General features: G+C 40.1%; 1 protein-coding gene across 1 annotated transcript; it reads right to left on the reverse strand.

Moving 5' to 3' along the window:
* Positions 1-1,633: 1,633 nt before the first annotated feature.
* Positions 1,634-19,425, reverse strand: LOC143963537 (uncharacterized). The gene is made up of 4 exons (XM_077473215.1): positions 19,302-19,425; positions 15,368-16,780; positions 4,084-4,215; positions 1,634-2,729 (listed from the first exon to the last, which is right to left on the reverse strand). Exons 1-4 carry the CDS (start codon positions 19,360-19,362, stop codon positions 2,551-2,553), a joined length of 1,785 nt encoding a protein of 594 aa, XP_077329341.1. The 5' UTR covers positions 19,363-19,425; the 3' UTR covers positions 1,634-2,550.
* Between the last annotated feature and the right edge of the window lie 676 nt (positions 19,426-20,101).

Here is a 20,101-nt window from a genome sequence, read left to right on the forward strand (position 1 = left end):
AAAAAAGCAGACATACAGGAGGCAGCAGGGTCACCTGCCAGCCACTTAGGGCCGTCCTTAAGGAAGGGCAAATGGGGCAGCTTCCCTTGGCCCTGTCGTTGTGGGGCTCAAAATCCTAAGCATAGCTCACTGGCACATAGTGCAGCTGTAGCTGAAGGGAAGCATTGATCAGTGGTGTCCATGCCTGGCAGTGGAGCTGGCAGTGTTTAGAGACCATTTATAAGCAGCGACAGAGAATGGTGGAGTGAAGGAGGATTGCATAGAGGAGACAATGACATTCCTAATGCAGCAAAGATAAGGAAAGCCAGTGGTGCAAAAGTTACAATGTGAAATAGAACATGTGCTTGGCTGAGCTGACATTTGCTTGCTATGAACATTACTAGGAATGCCTGTACATACACTGGTCAACATGGATGAGCAGACAGCTGGTATATTTTGTAAATAGCAATCTGAATAACCTAGTTTGCTCTGCTTAGTTTAACTTTCACTTCTTTAGCTGCTAAAGTCACTTATCTCTGCCTCTCTACTTGCTATGCTCATTGACAGTACTGTTTTGAATGTAATTCTGTTTGGCTTCATTAACCCCATCTTTTCTGTCACATTAAATTCTGTTGCAATTCAAGACAACACTTCTACTCTGGCAAGGGGACTGCTGTGTGAGTATGTAGCATAATCTATCTAGCAATCAATCAGTGAGCAGTAATTATGTGCAGTAACTTCTAGCAATCAATCAGTTAACAGTAATGATGTGCAGTAATCTCCAGCAACCAATCAGTGAGTGGTAATTATGTGTAGTAACCTCTAGCAACCAAAAAAAAAAAAAGTATCCATAGCACCAGGTGTCAATGATCCCAGCGCTCTAATAGATAAAAGCAGATTAATGCACAGTAGCAGCTATTATATAAACAAACAATTATTAATATGTACAAAAGATAAAAAGCGAAATAATCATCCCAGCATTAACAGGGCTATCAGAATAATTTGAAATATTCAGTGCAAACAATGGCATTAAAAGCCACTTAAAAGTCAATTGGTATGCGGAAAAAACAAATGCATATAAAAGTTCTTATGATATAGATGGTACTCCGTATCCCCTCAGCCCCTCACCAGAGTGTAGGGAAGAGGAGGCTGCAGTTACCAGTCTAGCAGCATGGAGAAGAGGATCAGGTAAAACTGCTTTACCCAGACACAGTTCCCCTCTTCTTTTGCATGATGCACTTCATGAACAGCAAAAAAAATTGTAATCCAGGGACAGGAGTCCTTCCAAAAGTCTAAGGAGATAACAGGCTCTACTGCCTTTTGATATTGCACAGTTCCTGTAGGAATCTAAGGGCAGGAGATCATCTAATAGTGTATGGCGATAAAAGGCTCTTATCTTGCTTATTTGCAGTGAGTTTTTTTACCAATGTCTTCTGGTGATGGTATTCAGATGAGGAGCTTTGTTCTTTTCTGCTGAAGTGATACGGAGCACCATCTATATTATAAGAACTTCATATGGATTTGTTTTTTCCGATACCAATTGACTTTTAATGCCATTGTTTGCACTGAATCATTCTAATTATTCTGATAGCACTGTTAGTGCTGGGATGATTATTTAAATTTTTATCTTTGTAAATCTTATTAACCTCTAGCAACCAGTGAGCAGTATTGTGTGCAGCAACCTCTAGCAACCATTCAGTGAGCGGTAATGATGTGCACAAACCTCTAGCAATCAATGGGTGAGCAGTAATTACAGTATGTCCAGGATCCAATCAATATTAAAGACAGCCCTGTAGCCACTGCTATATAACCCACTGAGAAGCGATCTACTACAATCCTCTTTTAGAGGGCAGAAAGAGCCGCAACAGTACCTGTTTTTGTATATGTATATATACACATAGATAGATATACTTTATTGTCATTGTATACATACAATTATGTACACATTTATGAGTATATAAGCTTTTGCAATAAGTGTACTAAAAGAACCTCACTAAACACCTACAGTTCTCAAGGAGAGATATAAGACATATGGTTAGAGGATTAAAATATGTAGCATAGTGTATTTTTATGCTGCTTTTGAGCATTTATGGCAATCAAACACTACACTATAGAGCCACATGATTATAGTGTAACTCTTAGCATAGCTCTAGACTGCTGTGCTATGTGTATACTTCAACTAGGATTTATTCATCTGAAATAAATATAGGTCTCCACACACTAATGGTATAGTGGTTTACAAATGACACCATTCTAAGCTTAACACTTTTTTTATTTCATAAGGGATATAAAGAGCATTTGTCAGGTTTTAAAGAGCATCTGTGTACCTATGATGAAGATTTTCCTCTTACTTTCTAACAGGACAGGAAGGGATAGGAAATCTCCAACAGGGATACAGACAAAACATTTTAAGTTGAATAAGGACTGTTTTTTTTTGTTGTGTGTGCGCCTTCCTCCCTGGGTGTCACAGGGACAGAACATGAGACAATTTCTCCCGTGGGGGTCACAGAAAAACACCAAACAGAAATGCTGAACTTTTCCTTACTCTAAAATTAATACAATGATTTGGAGTTAAGATTTAATAAGATTTAATATTACAGTCAGTATGATACTTATCTGCACATTATGGTACTGAGGTTGCGGTTGTAAATCTATTTGTGCTTTAGTCCACCTAATACGCTCTTGCCCTCCAACTGACCAGAGCAGGGTCTTTTTCCCACTCTCAGATGTGATATATATGTTCAAAGTACCTACAACATAAAAGCAAAGATAAAACATGATAATAATAATAATAATAATAATAATAATAATAACTTAAAAAACAAAAAGTAGAATTGTTTTTTTCGTTTTACTTCTTTGCTGCTGTTACCAGGTAATGAAGTGGAAAGTCGGCACCTTCAGGTTTTTCGATATAAAGTTAAACTCTACCCTTACCGTCAGCCTCTCCTATACTGAAATTCCTTACTCCAATTTCAATGCACACCGAGTTTCTCACAGTGTGCATTAGAAGCTGCAGCAAGTCAAAAAGAGCCCACCTAATGTCCTCTAACCCTTTCCTCCTCAGTCTTACTGTCACTGGCCTGTTCCTTCCATTTATTGGATTTCTGCTCTCTTAATCATGGAGGTTCACCATTACATGTGGGTATTACCACAGAAACGAATCGTAGAAATATGCCTTACATATAAAATACTTTTGTGGCTGCAAGCATCTTTTATGTGTACAATTTAACCTCTTCATCAGTATTGTCTTGCAAAAAATATTTTTTTTTATACAATCTATAGAAAAAAAGATGTATAAACTTAAATGAGTTTTTTCCAGTTTGACCAGTGTTCGTTTTAGAGTTAGTTTTCAAAAAGTGCATATTTTATTTTAGAATCTGTCCCGTTTAGAATAACACTAAAATTCTATTTCTATTTCTAGCATGGCATGGTTTTATACAAATGAAATAAAATCCCTTTTCTCTTTGTAATTTTGCAATCATTAAAAATATTAACAAAACAAAAAAACTTTTTTTCTATGGGAACAAAAAAGGACTTAATTAGGCATAAGAAGGGTTAAATAGCAAAACAGTTTTCTTAATTTTGCTTTTCTTTTAAAACTTGCAAGGCTTTATTTACAATGTAGTAAACTACCATTGCTATTGTATAAGCCTACATTCACACTATGCCTATTCATTTGAATGGCTTCTGTATCTATGCAAAAGCATGGAAAAGGTCCCTGCACCTTTTCCAAAGGTCAGCCTCAGGGGAACTGCATAGTGCCAACAGCAGCCCATTTTTGGCGTGGGTGTGGGAAGTTTAAATACATTTGCCCGATATTCACATTACCACTTCCCTTGTTTTCAGCTTTTTACAGTGTGCCCACACAAAAAAATTCTCTGGGTACAGTAGGACCAATTATGAGGAAGTATGAGACAAAATATGTGGGAGACAAGTAGTCACCATTTACGAATTAAAGATTATATCACCCCTATATTTATAGCTACGTTTCATTAGTAACCTTAATACAGTAATCACCAACTGCTTGGAAAGCTGTTTAAAAGGAAATACACTTCAAATATTGGTATTTAGAATTAAAAGACCAGCCACCATGAACTGACTTACCCATAATGGTGTGTTGGTATCCACCATACCAGAAAAAGATACAACTGAAGGATTGTGTGATAGGTCTTACAAGTATTGCTCTCTGTTGTGAAATTTGTTTTCTTTGGTGGCTGTACAGCAATAAGTGGAGCCCTAGAGAGGATAAAGACAAGGAGAGATGCATTGTGTTTAATTTATAATAAAGGTCAATCAAGTGACACCACTGCATGTCTGATGTGTCAAAACAAATGAATTGATAGATGCTGGGATGCTAAACCACCTAACTATCACTCTGGAACTGTATTGGTGAGATTTCTGGACTTCAGTTCCTGGTTCTGCACACCTGCTAAGGCCATCATTAGGGTTTCTTGAAGGATTTCCTTTCATACTATGGAAAATGCAACAGGAGGTGCCTGAACATGATAGAAGAAAGGACAGGAGACCCAGAACATCACACGACTGCAGATAAAGGCAAGTATTTGGAATTTTTAAAGTAATAGGGGTGGGCTCTTGGCGAAGTTAAGCTCAGACGAAGTTTTGACGAAACTGGTCAGGATGTGACCATGCAGCCCGCCAGTTACCATGCAGCCAGCCAGTCTGTCGATCAGCAGTCAGCCTGACCTTGGTACGGCATCATGTGAGAGATCCATCTGGCGGTGAGAGTTGTGATTGATCGTCATAGAACTATCTATGTTCACACACTTTTATAATTAATTTTTCTTGAGTGACATAAAGATGTAAAGACTGACTTTGCTGCTCCATGAATGGATGATTATACAGGCCTTTACCTATTGTTTATCTGGTGAGTTCACTAGCATAGGGTTGATAATGCACAAGGTGTGGTGACGTTCAAACAATAAGGATATATACGGCATGGGACACATATGGATGAACTTTTATTTGTGGTTTTTATGTAACTAAATTATGTGATCATATGGATGGACCAAATTCATGGACTAGATAACAAATTGAATTTGAGCGCTGCTAATGTTGGATTTTATTCAGCATATTTGTTCTGTATGCAATTATGTTATCCTAATTTTATGTATTTTTTCCTGCAAGGAGTAAAAAAATGTTCTGTTATACCACTTTACAAATGAATGAATGCAAAAATGTTTAAAAAAAAACATAACCGATGGAAAGCTTTTAGATTTAGATCAAGTTGTGTATTTCTTACATGGTATTCAGGTATTTACCATGGATTTTTGGATTTGACGTGGTTTGAAATTTACATTTATTCGGGTATCCAACAAATACAGTAGTTCTAAGAAAAACCTTCAAGCTGGAACCAGCCATCACATATTAATTGTACCACGTACCCATCTCAAAGTAGACAGCAGTTAAAAAACATGGGCATTGTCCCTTTTCAGGTGCTGCTTCATTCACACAAAATTATATATTTTTTAAATGAAACAGTCTTTTATTAAACATACAAAAAAAATAAAGAATAAAAAGTAAATTTTTGTACTTATATACTGTAGGTGCTCAGTTAGTTTCCTTCTCAAAAGTTGTTGCCCTCCTAAATTGGTTTCCTGGTCATAGCTAATTGCCCTATGATACCCCACCAGTCAGCCACTTTAGAATTATATGTCATAAAGGCAGTAAGGCACCAATCTTTAGAAGTTTCTAACAGCTGGATGAGCCAATCAGGTGATGGTGAAATTCAATACATTTCACAGTAAAAGTGTACTGCTTCTTCAGGAAATGTGGATGATCAATCTGAAAATGTACAAAACAAATACCATTTTCTTAATTTAATAATATTCAAACAATGTTACAAAAATATCAAGTTGAATCTTCACTTCCATATATACACAGCTGACAATCCTTTAGACGCAGCAAACCTAAGCTCTCCCACACAACAGAAGGAACTCAGAAAAGATACTAAGAGGAATCCCCCCAGAGCCAACAAGTTGTACCTCTAAAAAAATATATATATATATATATATATATATATATATATATATATATATATAGTAAATTATATATATTATATTAAATTAATCCTGAGTAGCACCCCAAAGGCAGGTTTAATTTTGCCATACAAGAAAATGCATGTAAAATCATGCCTGGCTCAGGGCCAAAATTTGGTTCTTGAGTCTCTTTGAAACAACAAACATGCAATTATATGGACTGTCCTATGCACGATACGTGAAAACTCCTTTAAATCACGCTTTTAAAATTGCTAGCAGGACCCCGCACTCCTGCTAAGCAATATGTGAATGAGGCCTTGGGGTTATATTGACATTTATCTGGCTGAAACACTCTCCTCCTCCCCATCTGAAAACTACGGGGGGAGGGGCTGGGAATCCCCCGCTGATGTCAGCTGGGGAGGACAGGAGGAGAGCAGGGGGCAGTCATGTGAGCGCCGATTTGAAATAAGGTATGAAGCTGCATTAATTTCCCCACTGTATATGTAGGATCACATAGAAAGTACTATCCCAACAAACAGCAATACAAGCTGTAATGTCACTCACAGCAGGATATGAGGCAACCTACTACCCATCTCTGGGCTGTAAGCATTGTGAATACTTGGAAGGCATAAGAGGTAAGGGAGGCTGAGGCACTGTTGCTCAATTCTACAACAGTTGCTGGCTCAGTTAACAGGCTAAGCCTTAGATAGGTAGTCCATTGAGGAGTTAAATAGGCCAAATTTGCAGTAGATTTCTGTATATATAAATCAACCAATTCGTATTTTCAACAGGAGTGATTTGTAAACTCATTCAGACCAGAAGGTTGTGTGGCTTTCAATTAATGTTGCCAATGGCACACCTGTCCCAATATCAGAGCATCCCAATCACCTCCTCTGGGGTTTTCCTGTACGAGATCCAATGCATCGGAATCAACAATGGCAGTGTTGTAGTTACAGACCAAGCCTACATGCTTACCCACTGGTGTGTTGATTTGCACATTCTATATTAAGTAGATGCAATACCATTATTGGGGTGTGCTCTGAGGCTCTCTGTCCATCCTCAGACTGGGGTTACACATCATGTACTGTACTCAATGCACTTGCGCTACCTGTAAATGGGCAGACGGCAATGGTGAAGCACAGGTGCGCATCTGTTGTAATATTATTCTACAATAGCTGTGGAGTATTTCCAAAATGGAAGGATATATGCAGGGTTGCCAACTGTCCATTAATTCACAGACAGTTTGTAAAAGTCTGATTTTTACAGCTGTCCATGTCCATGTCCATAAAAACTCTGCACAAAGTGTAGCCAGGGATGGCACCAGGAGATGCATGGCTTAAATCAGGGATCCTTAAACTACGGCCCTCCAGCTGTTGTGGAACTAAGCATCCCATGAGGCATTGTAAAACTGACATTCACAGACATGACTAGGCATGATGGGAATTGTAGTTTCTGAACAACTGGAGGGCCATAGTTTGAAGACCCCTGGCTTAAATGGTCCATCCATTTTACATTAGCTCAGATAATTATTTTTCCTGCTGTCTGCTGTGCCAACTATCACACGCTACTGTTACTGCCCACTCTAGTGGTTGGTTGCTAGGACTGCCCAGCGTCCTAGCAACCAACCACATGCTTTTCCCACCCCTCCCCCCAACAGTCAGAGGAGGAGGATGAAAGTTCCTCTTCTAGAGTTCAGACCAGCTGCCAGTGCCCTGCCTTCCAGTTTTCATGTGTAGCTGAGGGCTGCAGAAACAGCCCAAAACTGCCCTCAGAGCTGAGTTCTCCTTTACAAAGGGAACTCTGCAGACTCTGATATAAGTGGGATCTCTGCGGACACTGATGTAAGTGGGAGCTCTGATGTGAGCAAAGGGTTCATCCCGACTACTGTATTCTATATATTGTCTTGTATGTTATTTATCTTGACTAGGGATGAGCTTCGTGTTCGAGTCGAACATACGTTCGACTCGAACATCGGCTGTTCGCCCGTTCGGCGAATTCCGAACGTTGTGGGCCGTTCGCGCCAAATTTGTGTGGCGCTCACGGCCCACAATGCACTGCGATGGCGCAGTGCATTGCTGGCTCATGATTGGCCAAGCATGCACTGTGACCCCGCATGCTTGGCCAATCACAGCCCCAGCAGCGAGGAGAGCCATGATTGGCCACAGGCAGGATTGCCTGTGGCCAATCATAGCTCAGGCTGTGTAGTACACGCCCCACACTATATAAGGCCGCCAGCGCGGCGGCCTTGTGTAGTGTGTTGGCATCTGTAGCAGTTAGTGGGTGTTCTGTGTACCTTCAACACAGTATACACCGATCGTTATCGGACGATTTTTCGTTCTTGCTCTACTGTAGTGGTTGTTGTCTGCGTGCCTCGACCGCAGTATACACTGCTATATTCACCTCTATATCTAGCGATATATCTATCTTTTATAATAGAGCTTGCAGTCAGTGTTAGGAGATTGTGCGTGCTGTCTGCGTGCTCTGAACCCAGTATACACTGCTATATCCACCTATATAGCTAACTATCTTGCTCATTTTAAATAGAGCTTTCAGTCAGTGTTAGGAGATTGTACGTGCTGTCTGCGTGCTCTGAACCCAGTATACACCGCTATATCCACCTATATAGCTAACTATCTTGCTCGTTTTAAATAGAGCTTGCAGTCAGCGGTAGGAGATTGTCTGCGTGCTCTGAAAAAGACGGAAAGCAAAACAAATTATACAGGGGTGATAACCCTTCTCTATGTTTTCCAAAAAGCTTAAAAATAGTTTTTTTGACTGGAGCTACACTTTAAAAATGTACCGGTTGAAAATTACAAACATATTCAACTTAACACAACAAACCTACACAGTCCCTGTCTTGTTTGCACCGCCTGTATACTGCTGTTCTGAGTATATAGGGCCTGGGGGCCACACGTATTTCCTGATTTTTAATATGGGTACGGGGTTCCCCTTAATATGCGTACAAGACCCAAAGGGGCTGGTAATGGGCAGGGAGGGCTACCCATGCCATTTTTCTCAATTATTTTCAACCATATTGCAGGAACCAGATATAACATTAAAACCGCAAGCAGTTTAAATGACGTTATTTACGTTAAATGTCATTTTATGCAGGGACTGTTCTAAACACGGGAAACACGTGGCACTTCAAAGGCATACTACAGACACCCCCCAGGCACGATATTTAAAGGAATATTTCACTTTTTTTTTTTCACTTTAATCGTCATTAAAATCAGTGCTCCCACCAAAACAGCCATTTTAAAAGTTTTTTTTGCATTGACCCATGTCCCCTGGGGCAGGAGCCAGGTCCCCAAACCCTTTTTAGGACAGTATCTTGCATATTAGCCGTTAAAATTAGCACTTTTAATTTCGAACGTTCGAGTCCCATAGACTTCAATGGGGTTCTAACGTTGCTACGAATTTGGGGTCTGTTCGAAAGTTCTGGTGCGAACCAAACCGGGGGGTGTTCGGCTCATCCCTAATCCTGACCCGTGCACCTTTCACATTATGTTGTACATAGTCCTGACCACGGTGTTCATTGTCTCAACAGCTGCTGGTTTTAATTAAGTTTTTCATTAAGCTAGGCTCAGTCAGGCATATTATATTTTGTGTGTGCATCAAAGCATTTGTAATGAAAATGGTCTATTTAAAATAAAAAATCCTTTGTCCTGAGGTTTGCGTCTGTGAGACAGTAATTAGGGTTATTATGTGGGTACAAGGACTGTGGTGTATCTTTGCAGTGTATATAGTGACTAAGCATAGATTTTGTTTAATGATCCTCCTTTCATTACCATTCTGCATAATCTGGCCACGCAATACCGTTCACCGTGGTGTGCTTCACATGCCGCACATCTTATTTGTCTGTTTTATCCCAGGATGCCACAGGTCTTTCATAATCCTAGCCATGTTCACATTCTGTCACTCTGTTGAGTTTTTATTGTAAAGCCAGCAGATTACTTGCTATGAGTATTGATAATGTTTACATATTGTTAAATATCAATTGTCTTAGTTTATAATAGGTGTTTCTGGCATGTTTCAGGATGTCAGCAGAAATGTGCAACATCAGTAAATTTTCAATTTTGTCAGTAAAAAAAAGGAATTATGGGGTTGGCAAGCATGGGGTCAGGTCTCCTCTGGCATTTTTTGTTTGTCAACTGCATGACTTTATGAGATGTTTCAGCCAGAGAGATGTATTATCCCCATGGGAAACATGATCATTCAGGATGACCCTCATAATTCCTACAATGCTTCACAGGTAATATGATGATATACAATGTCTATATTCTTAATGTATCACTATAAGTGTTTTTACACAAACCCAGTATATTGATTATTCATTTAAATTATTTATTCATCATAGACCTTGATAAAACACAAGGCCTTATGCCAATGTATTTGGTAATTGTCTGGGATGGCTGACTTTGAATCTAAAGGAGGAAGCTCAATTTGTTAACCCCACTTTTGGCTGGTAATGACCTAAAAGGTATCTTTTCATAAACTGTATAACAACCTGCGCACATGCACTCCATGCAGGGCGACTTAAGTTATGGCCCTAAACCTATTAATACTATACTGTATATTATTTTAAATGTACAACTTGTTGGCTCCGAGGGGATTCCTCCTCCTCTGTATCTTTTCTGAGTTCCCGGCATTGTGTGGGAGAGCTTAGGTGTACTGTACCAGAGAGATTGCCAGCTCTGTATATACAAAAGTGAAGATGCAACCTGATATTCTTGGAAAAACATTAAAATTTATGATACTAGGAAGATAAATATTTATTTTATACATTTGTCAGATTTATATTCCACATTTCCTGAAGAAGCAGTACACTGTCACTGTGAAATGCATTCAATTTTGCCCTCACCTGATTGAATTTTTCAGCTTTTAAAAACTGCAAAAGTGGCTGACCGATGGGGTTCAATAAGGCAACAACCTATGTAAGATGTGAAGAAAATGAATTTAGGATCAAGCATCTATGTAAAAACACAATTTTTTTTTAACCCCTTCACGATGGAAGGTTATACAAATTTTAGTGCCTGAACCCAGGTTTTGCAACTTTGTTTTAGTACTACTTTACACATCATTTCAACAAAGTAGTGAATTATACCTTGTTTTGTCCCAGGACAAATTGAGCATTCATTTAGTAATATATGGATAGCTCCCAATGTTTTTTTATCAAGGGAAAACAGCCCCAAAGTAGTAAAGAAGTAAAATAAATAATAGGATTTTTATAATAGCTTACCTGTAAAATCCTATTCTTTGATGTACATCAGGGGACACAGAGCCATAGTAATAACTATGTGGGTTATATAGGACCATTAGGTGCTGGACACTGGCACGCCCCTTAAGGCGTGAACTTCCCCCATATAACCCCTCCCACTACTGGGAGTCCTCAGTTTTGTAGCCAAGCAATCAAAGTGTATAAGAAGAAGGGAGGGACCTCTGTGTCCCCTGATGTACATCAAAGAAGAGGATTTTACAGGTAAGCTGTACACAGAGCCATAGTAATAACTATGTGGGATGTCCCATAGCAATGGCAACTGAATATATACACACACACACACACATAGTACACCCCTAAGTGAAAACGTCCAAAGTGTCAATATTTTGGGTGGCCACCATTATTTTCCAGCATTGCCTTAACCCTATTGGGCATGAAGGTCACCAGAGCTTCACAGGTTGCCACTGGAGTCCTCTTCCACTCCTCCATGACGACATCACGGAGTTGGTGGATGTTAGAGACCTTGCACGCCTCCACCTTCCATTTGAGGGTGCCCCACAGATGCGCAATAGGATATAGGTCTGGAGACATGCTTGGCCAGTCTATCACCATTAACCTCAGCTTCTTTAGCAAGGCAGTGGTTGTCTTGAAGGCGTGTTTGGGGTAGTTATGTTGGAACGGCTTCCTTCTGGGACGATAGCCATGCAGAACAATTTGATGCAGTATGCTGCATATGGTCTGGGAACTGACAGACTGACCCCCCCCCCCCCGCACCCCTTCAACCTCTGCAGCAATGCTGGCAGCACTCATATGTCTATTTCCCAGTTAAACCTGTCCTGGTAAACCATTGTATGGTCTTGGCCACCATGGTGCAGCTCAGTTTCAGGGTCTTGGCAATCTTCTTATAGCCTATGCCATCTTTATGTAGAGCACCAATTCTTTTTTTCAGATCCTCAGAGAGTTATTTGCCATGAGGTGCCGTGTTGAACTTCCAGTGACCAATATGTGAGAGAGAGCGATAACACCAAATTTAACACACCTGCTCCCCGTTCACAACTGAGACCTTGTAAAACTAATCAGTCACATGACGCTGAGGAGGGAAAATGGCTAATTGGGCCCAATTTGGAAATTTTCCCTTAGTGGTGTACTCACTTTTGTTGCCAGCGGTTTAGACATTAATGGCTGTGTGTTGAGTTATTTTGAGGGGACAACAAATTGACATTGTTATACAAGCTGTACACTCACTGCTTTACATTGTAGCAAAGTCTAATTTCTTCAGTGTTGTCACGTGAAAAGATATAATAACATATTTACAAAAATGTGAGGGGTGTACTCACTTTTGTGAGATACTATAATAAATATATATATATATATATATATATATATATATATGATCTTTAAGAGATAACTGTATATTTCTTGCCATTACCATGACTCACCACCAAGAAAACCCAAAATAAATTTCCCTACATCTGACATTCACAGTGATACCATATGTTTTGCTTTTTTTTTTAATATCATCTAAACACACTGATACCAGCATTGCCACTAAATTAAAAAATAAACGAAAACAGACTGGCCAGGACCTATGAACCTGTCCTAGATCCAGGCAAACATTTTTGGAAGAGGGTCAAAGAGTCAGATCCTCTCAAGTTTATATTGTTACCTTGCCTCTGCTGGAAAAATTAATCTTTTATGAAAGTGAGGGGAGATTGGAAAGTTTACAGCTGCCAAGAAAACCTAGCAAAACATATTTATCTATAGTGTATTTATGCGTCAACAAACGGCACCTAGTACGATTTCTAGCTTTTCTCTACTTCCTCTGCTATTTGCACGAGTCACTTCTGATGATTTTTCTCAACACTAAGCAATCCCGGAGAGATGGCCCTGCTATCCAACCTCTGCCCCTAACCACCCCAGCACACAGCATGTGATTGACAGCCACAGCTGTGCATGTTTCATTATGAGACTGTGTAGAGGGGTGTGTGTTTATTCCCTCCACTCAGTTTTCCTCTATATGTGCTGTGCAGTGTGTGACATCAGATCACCACCCCTTACCTCCCCAAGCTCAGAAATGCTGTGTAAACTGTGCACTTTGAATGGCTGTAGATGAGAGAGAACTGCAGATAAACAGGCACAATATATATAGGATTATTATTTGTTTCATCTTGGTGTATTACCTGGGGCCAGTCAACTCAGTGGGTATATGTAAGGGTTTACAACCACTTTCAAAATGTTCCCCAGACAATGGTCTAAGATGGGAATTTCCCTCACTTTGTGGAGATTTCCCCTTGATTCCTATAAAGCCTAAAGTGAAGGTTTTAACCCTTCTCTACTCCAAAACAAAAAAATAAATCTCTCTTTATATAAATACTCTAAAGCTGATAAAATAAAAGCTACTCAAACAAGTTGCATTTTAAAATACATTAACCGATTCCCGACCGCCGCGTGCCGATGTACATTGGCAGAATACTAGTATGTCCCTTCGTAATCCCAGGCTAGTGGGCGCGTGCAGGAGTGTGCCCGTGGGTCCTGCGGACTAGATTTCCACCAGTGGCCCCTGATCGGGACGAGGAGAGGCAGAGCGTGGAAATGCCTATGTAAAAAAGGCATTTCCCTGTTCTGCCTAGTGACAGGAATCTGCTGCTCCCCGTGATCTGGAGTAGTGATCTCGGTCATGTCCTAGGTAGCTCACCCCCCTACAGTTATAACATGCTGAGGGAACATATTTAACCCCTTGATCACCCCCTTATGTTTAACACCTTCCCTGCCAGTGGCATTTACATTGTGTGGCTATTTTTAGCTCTGATCGCTGTATGAATGCCAATGGTCCCAAAATAGTGTCTAAAGTGTCCGATCTGTCCGTCACAATGTCACAGTCCCAATACAAATTGCAGATCACCGCCATTACTAATAAAAAATATAATAATAAAAATTTCATAAATCTATCCCCTATTTTGTAGACGCAATAACTTTTGCGCAAACCAATCAATTTACACTTATAGCAATTTTTTATTTTTTTTACCAAAAATATGTAGAAGAATACATATCGGCCTAAACGGGGAAAGAAATAATTTTTTTATATATTTTTTGGGAATATTTATATTTATTATAGCATTTTATTTTTTTTCAAAACGGTTAGTATTTTATTGCTTATAGCGCAAAAAATAGAAACCACAGGGGTGATCAAATACCACCAAAAGAAAGCTCTATTTATGGGAAAACAGGATGTACACTTTGTTTGGGTACAACATCGCACGACCACGCAATTGTCAGTTATAGAGATGCAGTGCTAAATCGCTAAAAATGCTCTGGTCATTAAAGGGGTAAAATCTTCCGGAGCTGAAGTGATTAAAAGTACAACTAAAAAAGGAAAAACTTTTTTTTGTTAAGTTTTGGATATAGTGGAGATCTATTAGAGCACCCGCCAGTGTTTATTGCTGTCTGTGCCCCCTTTCGGGAAATTCCCCCTCTCGATTTGTCCTGTTTACCATTATCATTGAGAGTAAAAGAAAATCCCAAATTTTGAGTTGTCCCCAAAAAAGTAATAGAGGGGAAATCTGTACACTAGCTCTGGTGACCTGGAGGTCCCCTAGAGATTCCCTTAATTTGCAGGGATTTCCTCTCACTTCCCATTTGGCTATGGGACATAAAGTGAAGGGAATTTCTCCCAATAGGACACAGATGGCAAAAAAAATAGTTTTGTCTATAGTTTTACTTTAAGTAAAACGTTAAATCAACTATTCTGTAATTGCATGAATACTCAGCTGCATTAATGAGTGTTGTTTATGGTGGTTTCCTGTAATCCTTGATTAAAGGGAAGTACAGGCCAGCAATCCGGCTCTACCACAGTGCTCGTGATGTCAGTAGGTTGACTGGCAGAACAGAGTGATAGTAAAAGAGATAACAATCAATAGATTTCACTGTATAGAATTTCAAATTCTTTCACAATAAAAAAAAAAAAAAAGTTATAATTCATGTTTCAACAAAATATTTAGCTGCTTGAGCAGAGTTCAGCTTTAACTGGCATTTTACATGGAAATTGGTAACTAGGCTACAAAGATAATGAAGTATGATATTAGTTATGTGTTTTATACAAATATGTAAACTGATCAAGGGCTGCACAGAAAGGGTACTTTAAATGTTTATTTGTGACGGAATAAATATAACTTACCTCCCGCTTTTAAATGGCCAGTGTCCATATCCACACTTCCCGAAGCCAGACTCCAGTCCAAGTCATCGTCAATGATTTGCTTCCACCCACACATTCCAGCTTCAAAGCCACAGAGGGATATAAGTTTGACGGTTGCAGCTAAAGGTCTACCAAGATAGAACATTTCATGAAGAGACTTTAATATGGTCTTATTTCTTGACTGCATTTCTTTCAGAATGCTGACAGTGTTTTCGCCTGAGTCAGGTAACGACCTTTTACCAAGTATTTTTAGAAGCCCTGCTTTCAGGTGACAATCTTCCTGATTATCTGGAAGATTAGCTACATCTTTGGTTCCAGTATGCCAACCATTGTCAGTACTACTCCGCTCAGGAATTCCAGCCCTTTGGAAAATAAAACTTGACATAGCCTTTTCTAAGGCAGTGTGATGCACAATTGTTTTGGTGGCTGCATCAGATATCCGTGATGCTGATCTGCTCAGAGTTTTAAGATCTGCTGTTACCGAAGTATTAATGAAAGACATGGTTTCCATGGTTGGTAGAATCAAACGAGTGTAACCAGCTTCTTGAATTGCAGTTGTAGTGCCTGGTCCTTCTTGACTAAAGAATAAACCAGAACCTATATTTGTGTTATTTGTTATAGATGTGCTCAGCAACTCTTTGGTTCTCCCTTTTAGAGTAGGGGTGGCTAGAGAAGATGCAATAAGATACATCTGTGTTTTACTGCTGGAGGTCTGAAGAGTGGTGGTCTGTGTATTAAAGAGAGTTCTTTTTACATTTGTATGTGTTACAGGCCAAAGTGGGGGTCTTCCACTAACTTTTTGACTACTGGTGTCAAAAATGTTTTGTCTTATTTCTGCATTTGAGGCATAAGCTGAAAGCAGATTTAAAACCAAAGCTTTTTTAGTCCCTTCAGTCAGTACAGAAATAGAACTGGCAAATGAAGCAATCTTAGATTTCTGAGTGATAAAAGAGCTAACAGCTGGATCGAACTCAGCTTCTTGAATAGCAGAAGTGTTTGGAGAAGGACTAAACCCTTCACTGGTAGAAGAGGTGGAAGCTGGATTGCGCTCAGGTGCTTGAATGGCAAACGAAGTGGAAGTTGGACTGTGCTCGGGTTTACAATTGGCAATAGAGGTGGGATCTAGACTGTGCCCAGGTTTTTGACTGGCAGAAGAGTTTGGCGCTGGAATGAGCTCAGTTTTATGATTGGCAGAAATGCTGCAAGCTGGACTGGACTTCGTTTCCTGAGTGATAGAAGAGGTGGAAGTTGGAGCTTGTGTAGCAGAAAAGCTAGATTCTTCTCTGAAGGTAGAAACAGAAGCTGGACCTGTGCTTAATTCAGTGTCTGCATCTTGTTTAGTATTTTCTGGGCTACAGTCATATATTACTGGAGCAGAAACTTCAACTGAAAATTCTGTTGTGAAAAAATTAAAAAGGGGGAGGGGTAAAAAGAGTGGGTAAAGTGACAACTAATGTACATTGTGATATATGCATGTGATAAAATTATTATTATTTTTTTTAAAAACACTCATAGAAAAACTCTAAATAGCAAGATATTTAACTAGACAAATTACAAGCTCCAACTTATAGCAGCATTCCAGCGTAACACTAACTGTGCTTAAAAAATTTCCTTCTCCCCTCCAGCTACCTACCTCGTTTAACCTGTGTAAAAAAGATGTGTATACTTACCCATTTTTAGTCTGCTCTGGTCCAGTCACATGAGCCCCTGTCCATGAGCGGCAGCTGCAGAGGAGTGGAGGGAGCGCTCCACAATGCCCATAATTCTGCAAATTCATTAAGGGTCGGCACTGAGGCCAGTGTCCACCTGGGCATGCCAATCTCAGTGCTGTTCAACTGGGCTGAGCCTGGTAAAAATCACAAGCTCAGTGTTACTAAGCTCTCAGGTCGCATCCACTACCTTCAGGTTTGTGCCTGTAATCAAATACTTACCTTCAGTCCCACTCTGGTAATCTTCAATGTGCTGCTTTGCCAGACATCCAACAGGCTTAGCAAAAAGAAACCACAGACATGCTGCAGCCTCATTCAGGCTTATGGCTGGGGCTGCCATGAGTACACACAAACCATGAAATCGTGGTGTGCATATGCAGTAAACTCAGGGCACAGCCAGGACTTTTTTTTTTAAAGCAAAGGCCGTGCTGCACCAGGCAGGGCACCACAGCAAAGGTCTTCAAATTGCTGCAGAAGATGAGAAGAGTTGCTGAAGTTGTCCTTTAAATTTAAAACACTAAAGCAAGGCTGTCATTTCCTGAACAAACCTTAAAACAGTTCCCTGCAAAAGAAGAGGCAAGATTGTTATGCTGCTAATCTAATCTACAACCTCCATCAGGACCCTCAGCATTAGACATTTCCAGAGTGTTGGATGCCTGCATTTCTTTTTCTTTGCTGTGGTTCCATTCCCTGCCCCTTACGTAACTACAGGACACAGCAGTGACACGAGGACAGAAGATGGAACCACTAGGTTTAGCAGGAGACAGATGCATTTGATTTACCCAAAAATGCTAACTGCTGAAGAGTCTGTCAGAGATTGTGTTGCTCCAACAAAGATCAGTGGCATACGCCACTGGAGAGATTTGTAAAATACCACTAGAGGCATTCCCACCATGAGGCAAGATGAGCCATATGCCTCAGGAGGCATTCCTCAATGCGCAACACCGAGGCCAGTGTCCACCTGGACATACCAATCTCAGCATAGGCTGAAGCTGATATAAATAATAGGCTCAGTGTTACTAAGCTCCCTTCCCACCCTGTATCTTTATCCTTTCGTTGCTACATAGTGCACAACAATATACATGCACCAACATGCTTGTTCCAGGTCATGACTCTATTAAAAGGATTGGAGTCGCAAATCCTCTGCCTAAAAAAGCAAGTCGTGAAGCAAGTAAATCTCCACATTCCTTCATCAGCAATTTCTGTTTATGTAGAAACACGAAGCATGCGACATGGCACTGCGCAGATTAGTTACATAGTAGGTGAGGTTGGAAAAAAGACACAAGTCCAACCTATGTGTGTGATTATATGTCAGTATTACATTGTATATCCTTGTATGTTGTGGTCGTTCAGGTGCTTATCTAATAGTTTCTTGAAACCATCAATGCCCCTCGCTGAGACCACTGCCTGTGGAAGGGAATTCCACATCCTTGTCGCTCTTACAGTAAAGAACCCTCTACGTAGTTTAAGGTTAAACCTCTTTTCTTCTAATTTTAATGAGTGGCCACGAGGCTTGTTAAACTCCCTTTTGCAAAAAGGTTTTCTCCCCATTGTGGGTCACCAGTATAGTATTTGTATATTAAAATCATATCCTTTCTCAAGCGTTTCTCCAGAGAGAATAAGTTCAGTACTCGCAACCTTTCCTCATAACTAATATCCTCCAGACCCTTTATCAGATTTGGTGACCTTCTTTGTACTCGCTCCATTTCCAGTACATCCTTCCTGAGGACTGGTGCCCAGAACTGGACAGCATATTCACGGTGCGGCCGAACCAGAGTTTTGTAGAGCGGGAGAATTATCATTTTATCTCTGGAGTTGATCCCCTTTTTAATGCATGCCAATATTCTGTTTGCTTTGTTAGCAGCGTCTTGGCATTGCATGCCATTGCTGAGCCTATCATCTACTAGGACCCCCCTTTTCCATCCTAGATTCCCCCAGAGGTTCTCCCCCCAGTGTATAGATTGCATTCCTATTTTTGCCACCCAAATGCATTTTTTTTTTACTTTTCTACATTGAACCTCATTTGCCATGTAGATTAATGCATAACTTCTGCCTGTAGTGTGGGGACTGACATTTCCTGTGAAGAAACTACATATCCCATCTTATGTTTTTGGGTCTTTGTACAACAAGATACTGTATATATAAATGCATAAATGCAGGCCAATGGGCAAAATAGCCCTGAAAAAAAAAGGAAAGAAAAACTTTACCTTCTGGTTCTGCACAGTACAGTTTGTTGACTCTTAAAATATCCATTTCATGAAGTTTCATCCTTTGTCCAATTTCAGCCTTAATACGGGGCACAATGGTTTTCGAGCCTTCTTTATTTGCAAAGGCAGTCCTGTAAGACATGCCATTTATTGAGACAGTTAGTGTTTGTTACCCCAAAATTTCAAATTCCTTATATACCTGCTGTACCATGTACTTGTATGAAAAAGTATTCTGCTCTCTTTTTATTGCTTCCTTTGTATGAAATCCCTGGTGTTCCTGCCAGTCCCTCTGCTTGACCATTATAAACTGACCACACTAGGGCGGGAGAGCTCACCATAGCCTGTTCCCTAGCTGTGTTGGGAATTCAGTCCTCTTTCCTCCAATGATCACAATGGTCCAGACACGCCCCTGGCACAACCTTTTACTGGGGAGATCAGTGTGATGTTGCTTCTCCTCCCCTCAGCTCTTATGCAGCTGAGAACAGAGGGAATGTAATCGCGTATAAAATAGGGAGGAAAAAGGCATTTCTTTTTTTTTTTATATCTATAAACAAATGTTTTGCCTTTCATTTCAATTTTTAATTGAATTGATTGTTTTACAAGGTGATCGTTTACAATCACTTTAAGTAGCACCAATGCTCATCTTAACACATCCTACAGAGAACAAAGAATATTCATATAGTCCATCTATCAGTCAGACTGGGGAAAATTCATATATCTGTAGGAGCACCTCAGTCTGAGCTTGGGTGGGGAATTGATCAGCTGGGTTGGATGATTTCCAGCTAGTTCCTATGGGAAGG

Source organism: Lithobates pipiens, unplaced genomic scaffold, assembly GCF_037356315.1.
Source record: "Lithobates pipiens isolate NorthernLeopardFrog02 unplaced genomic scaffold, aLitPip1_a1.2 Scaffold_8, whole genome shotgun sequence".
Taxonomy (NCBI): Eukaryota; Metazoa; Chordata; class Amphibia; order Anura; family Ranidae; genus Lithobates; species Lithobates pipiens.

What these genes read in the sequence shown, in the direction of transcription:
- LOC143963537 (XM_077473215.1), bottom strand. Translation starts at nt 19,362, where the DNA reads ATGAAACTTCATGAAATGGATATTTTAAGAGTCAACAAACTGTACTGT. An exon ending in TGGCCATTTAAAAGCGGGAG is followed by an intron (nt 4,216 to 15,367) that starts GTAAGTTATATT and finishes TATCCTCTCTAG; the next exon opens with GGCTCCACTTATTGCTGTAC. An exon ending in ATACCAACACACCATTATGG is followed by an intron (nt 2,730 to 4,083) that starts GTAAGTCAGTTC and finishes TTTATGTTGTAG; the next exon opens with GTACTTTGAACATATATATC.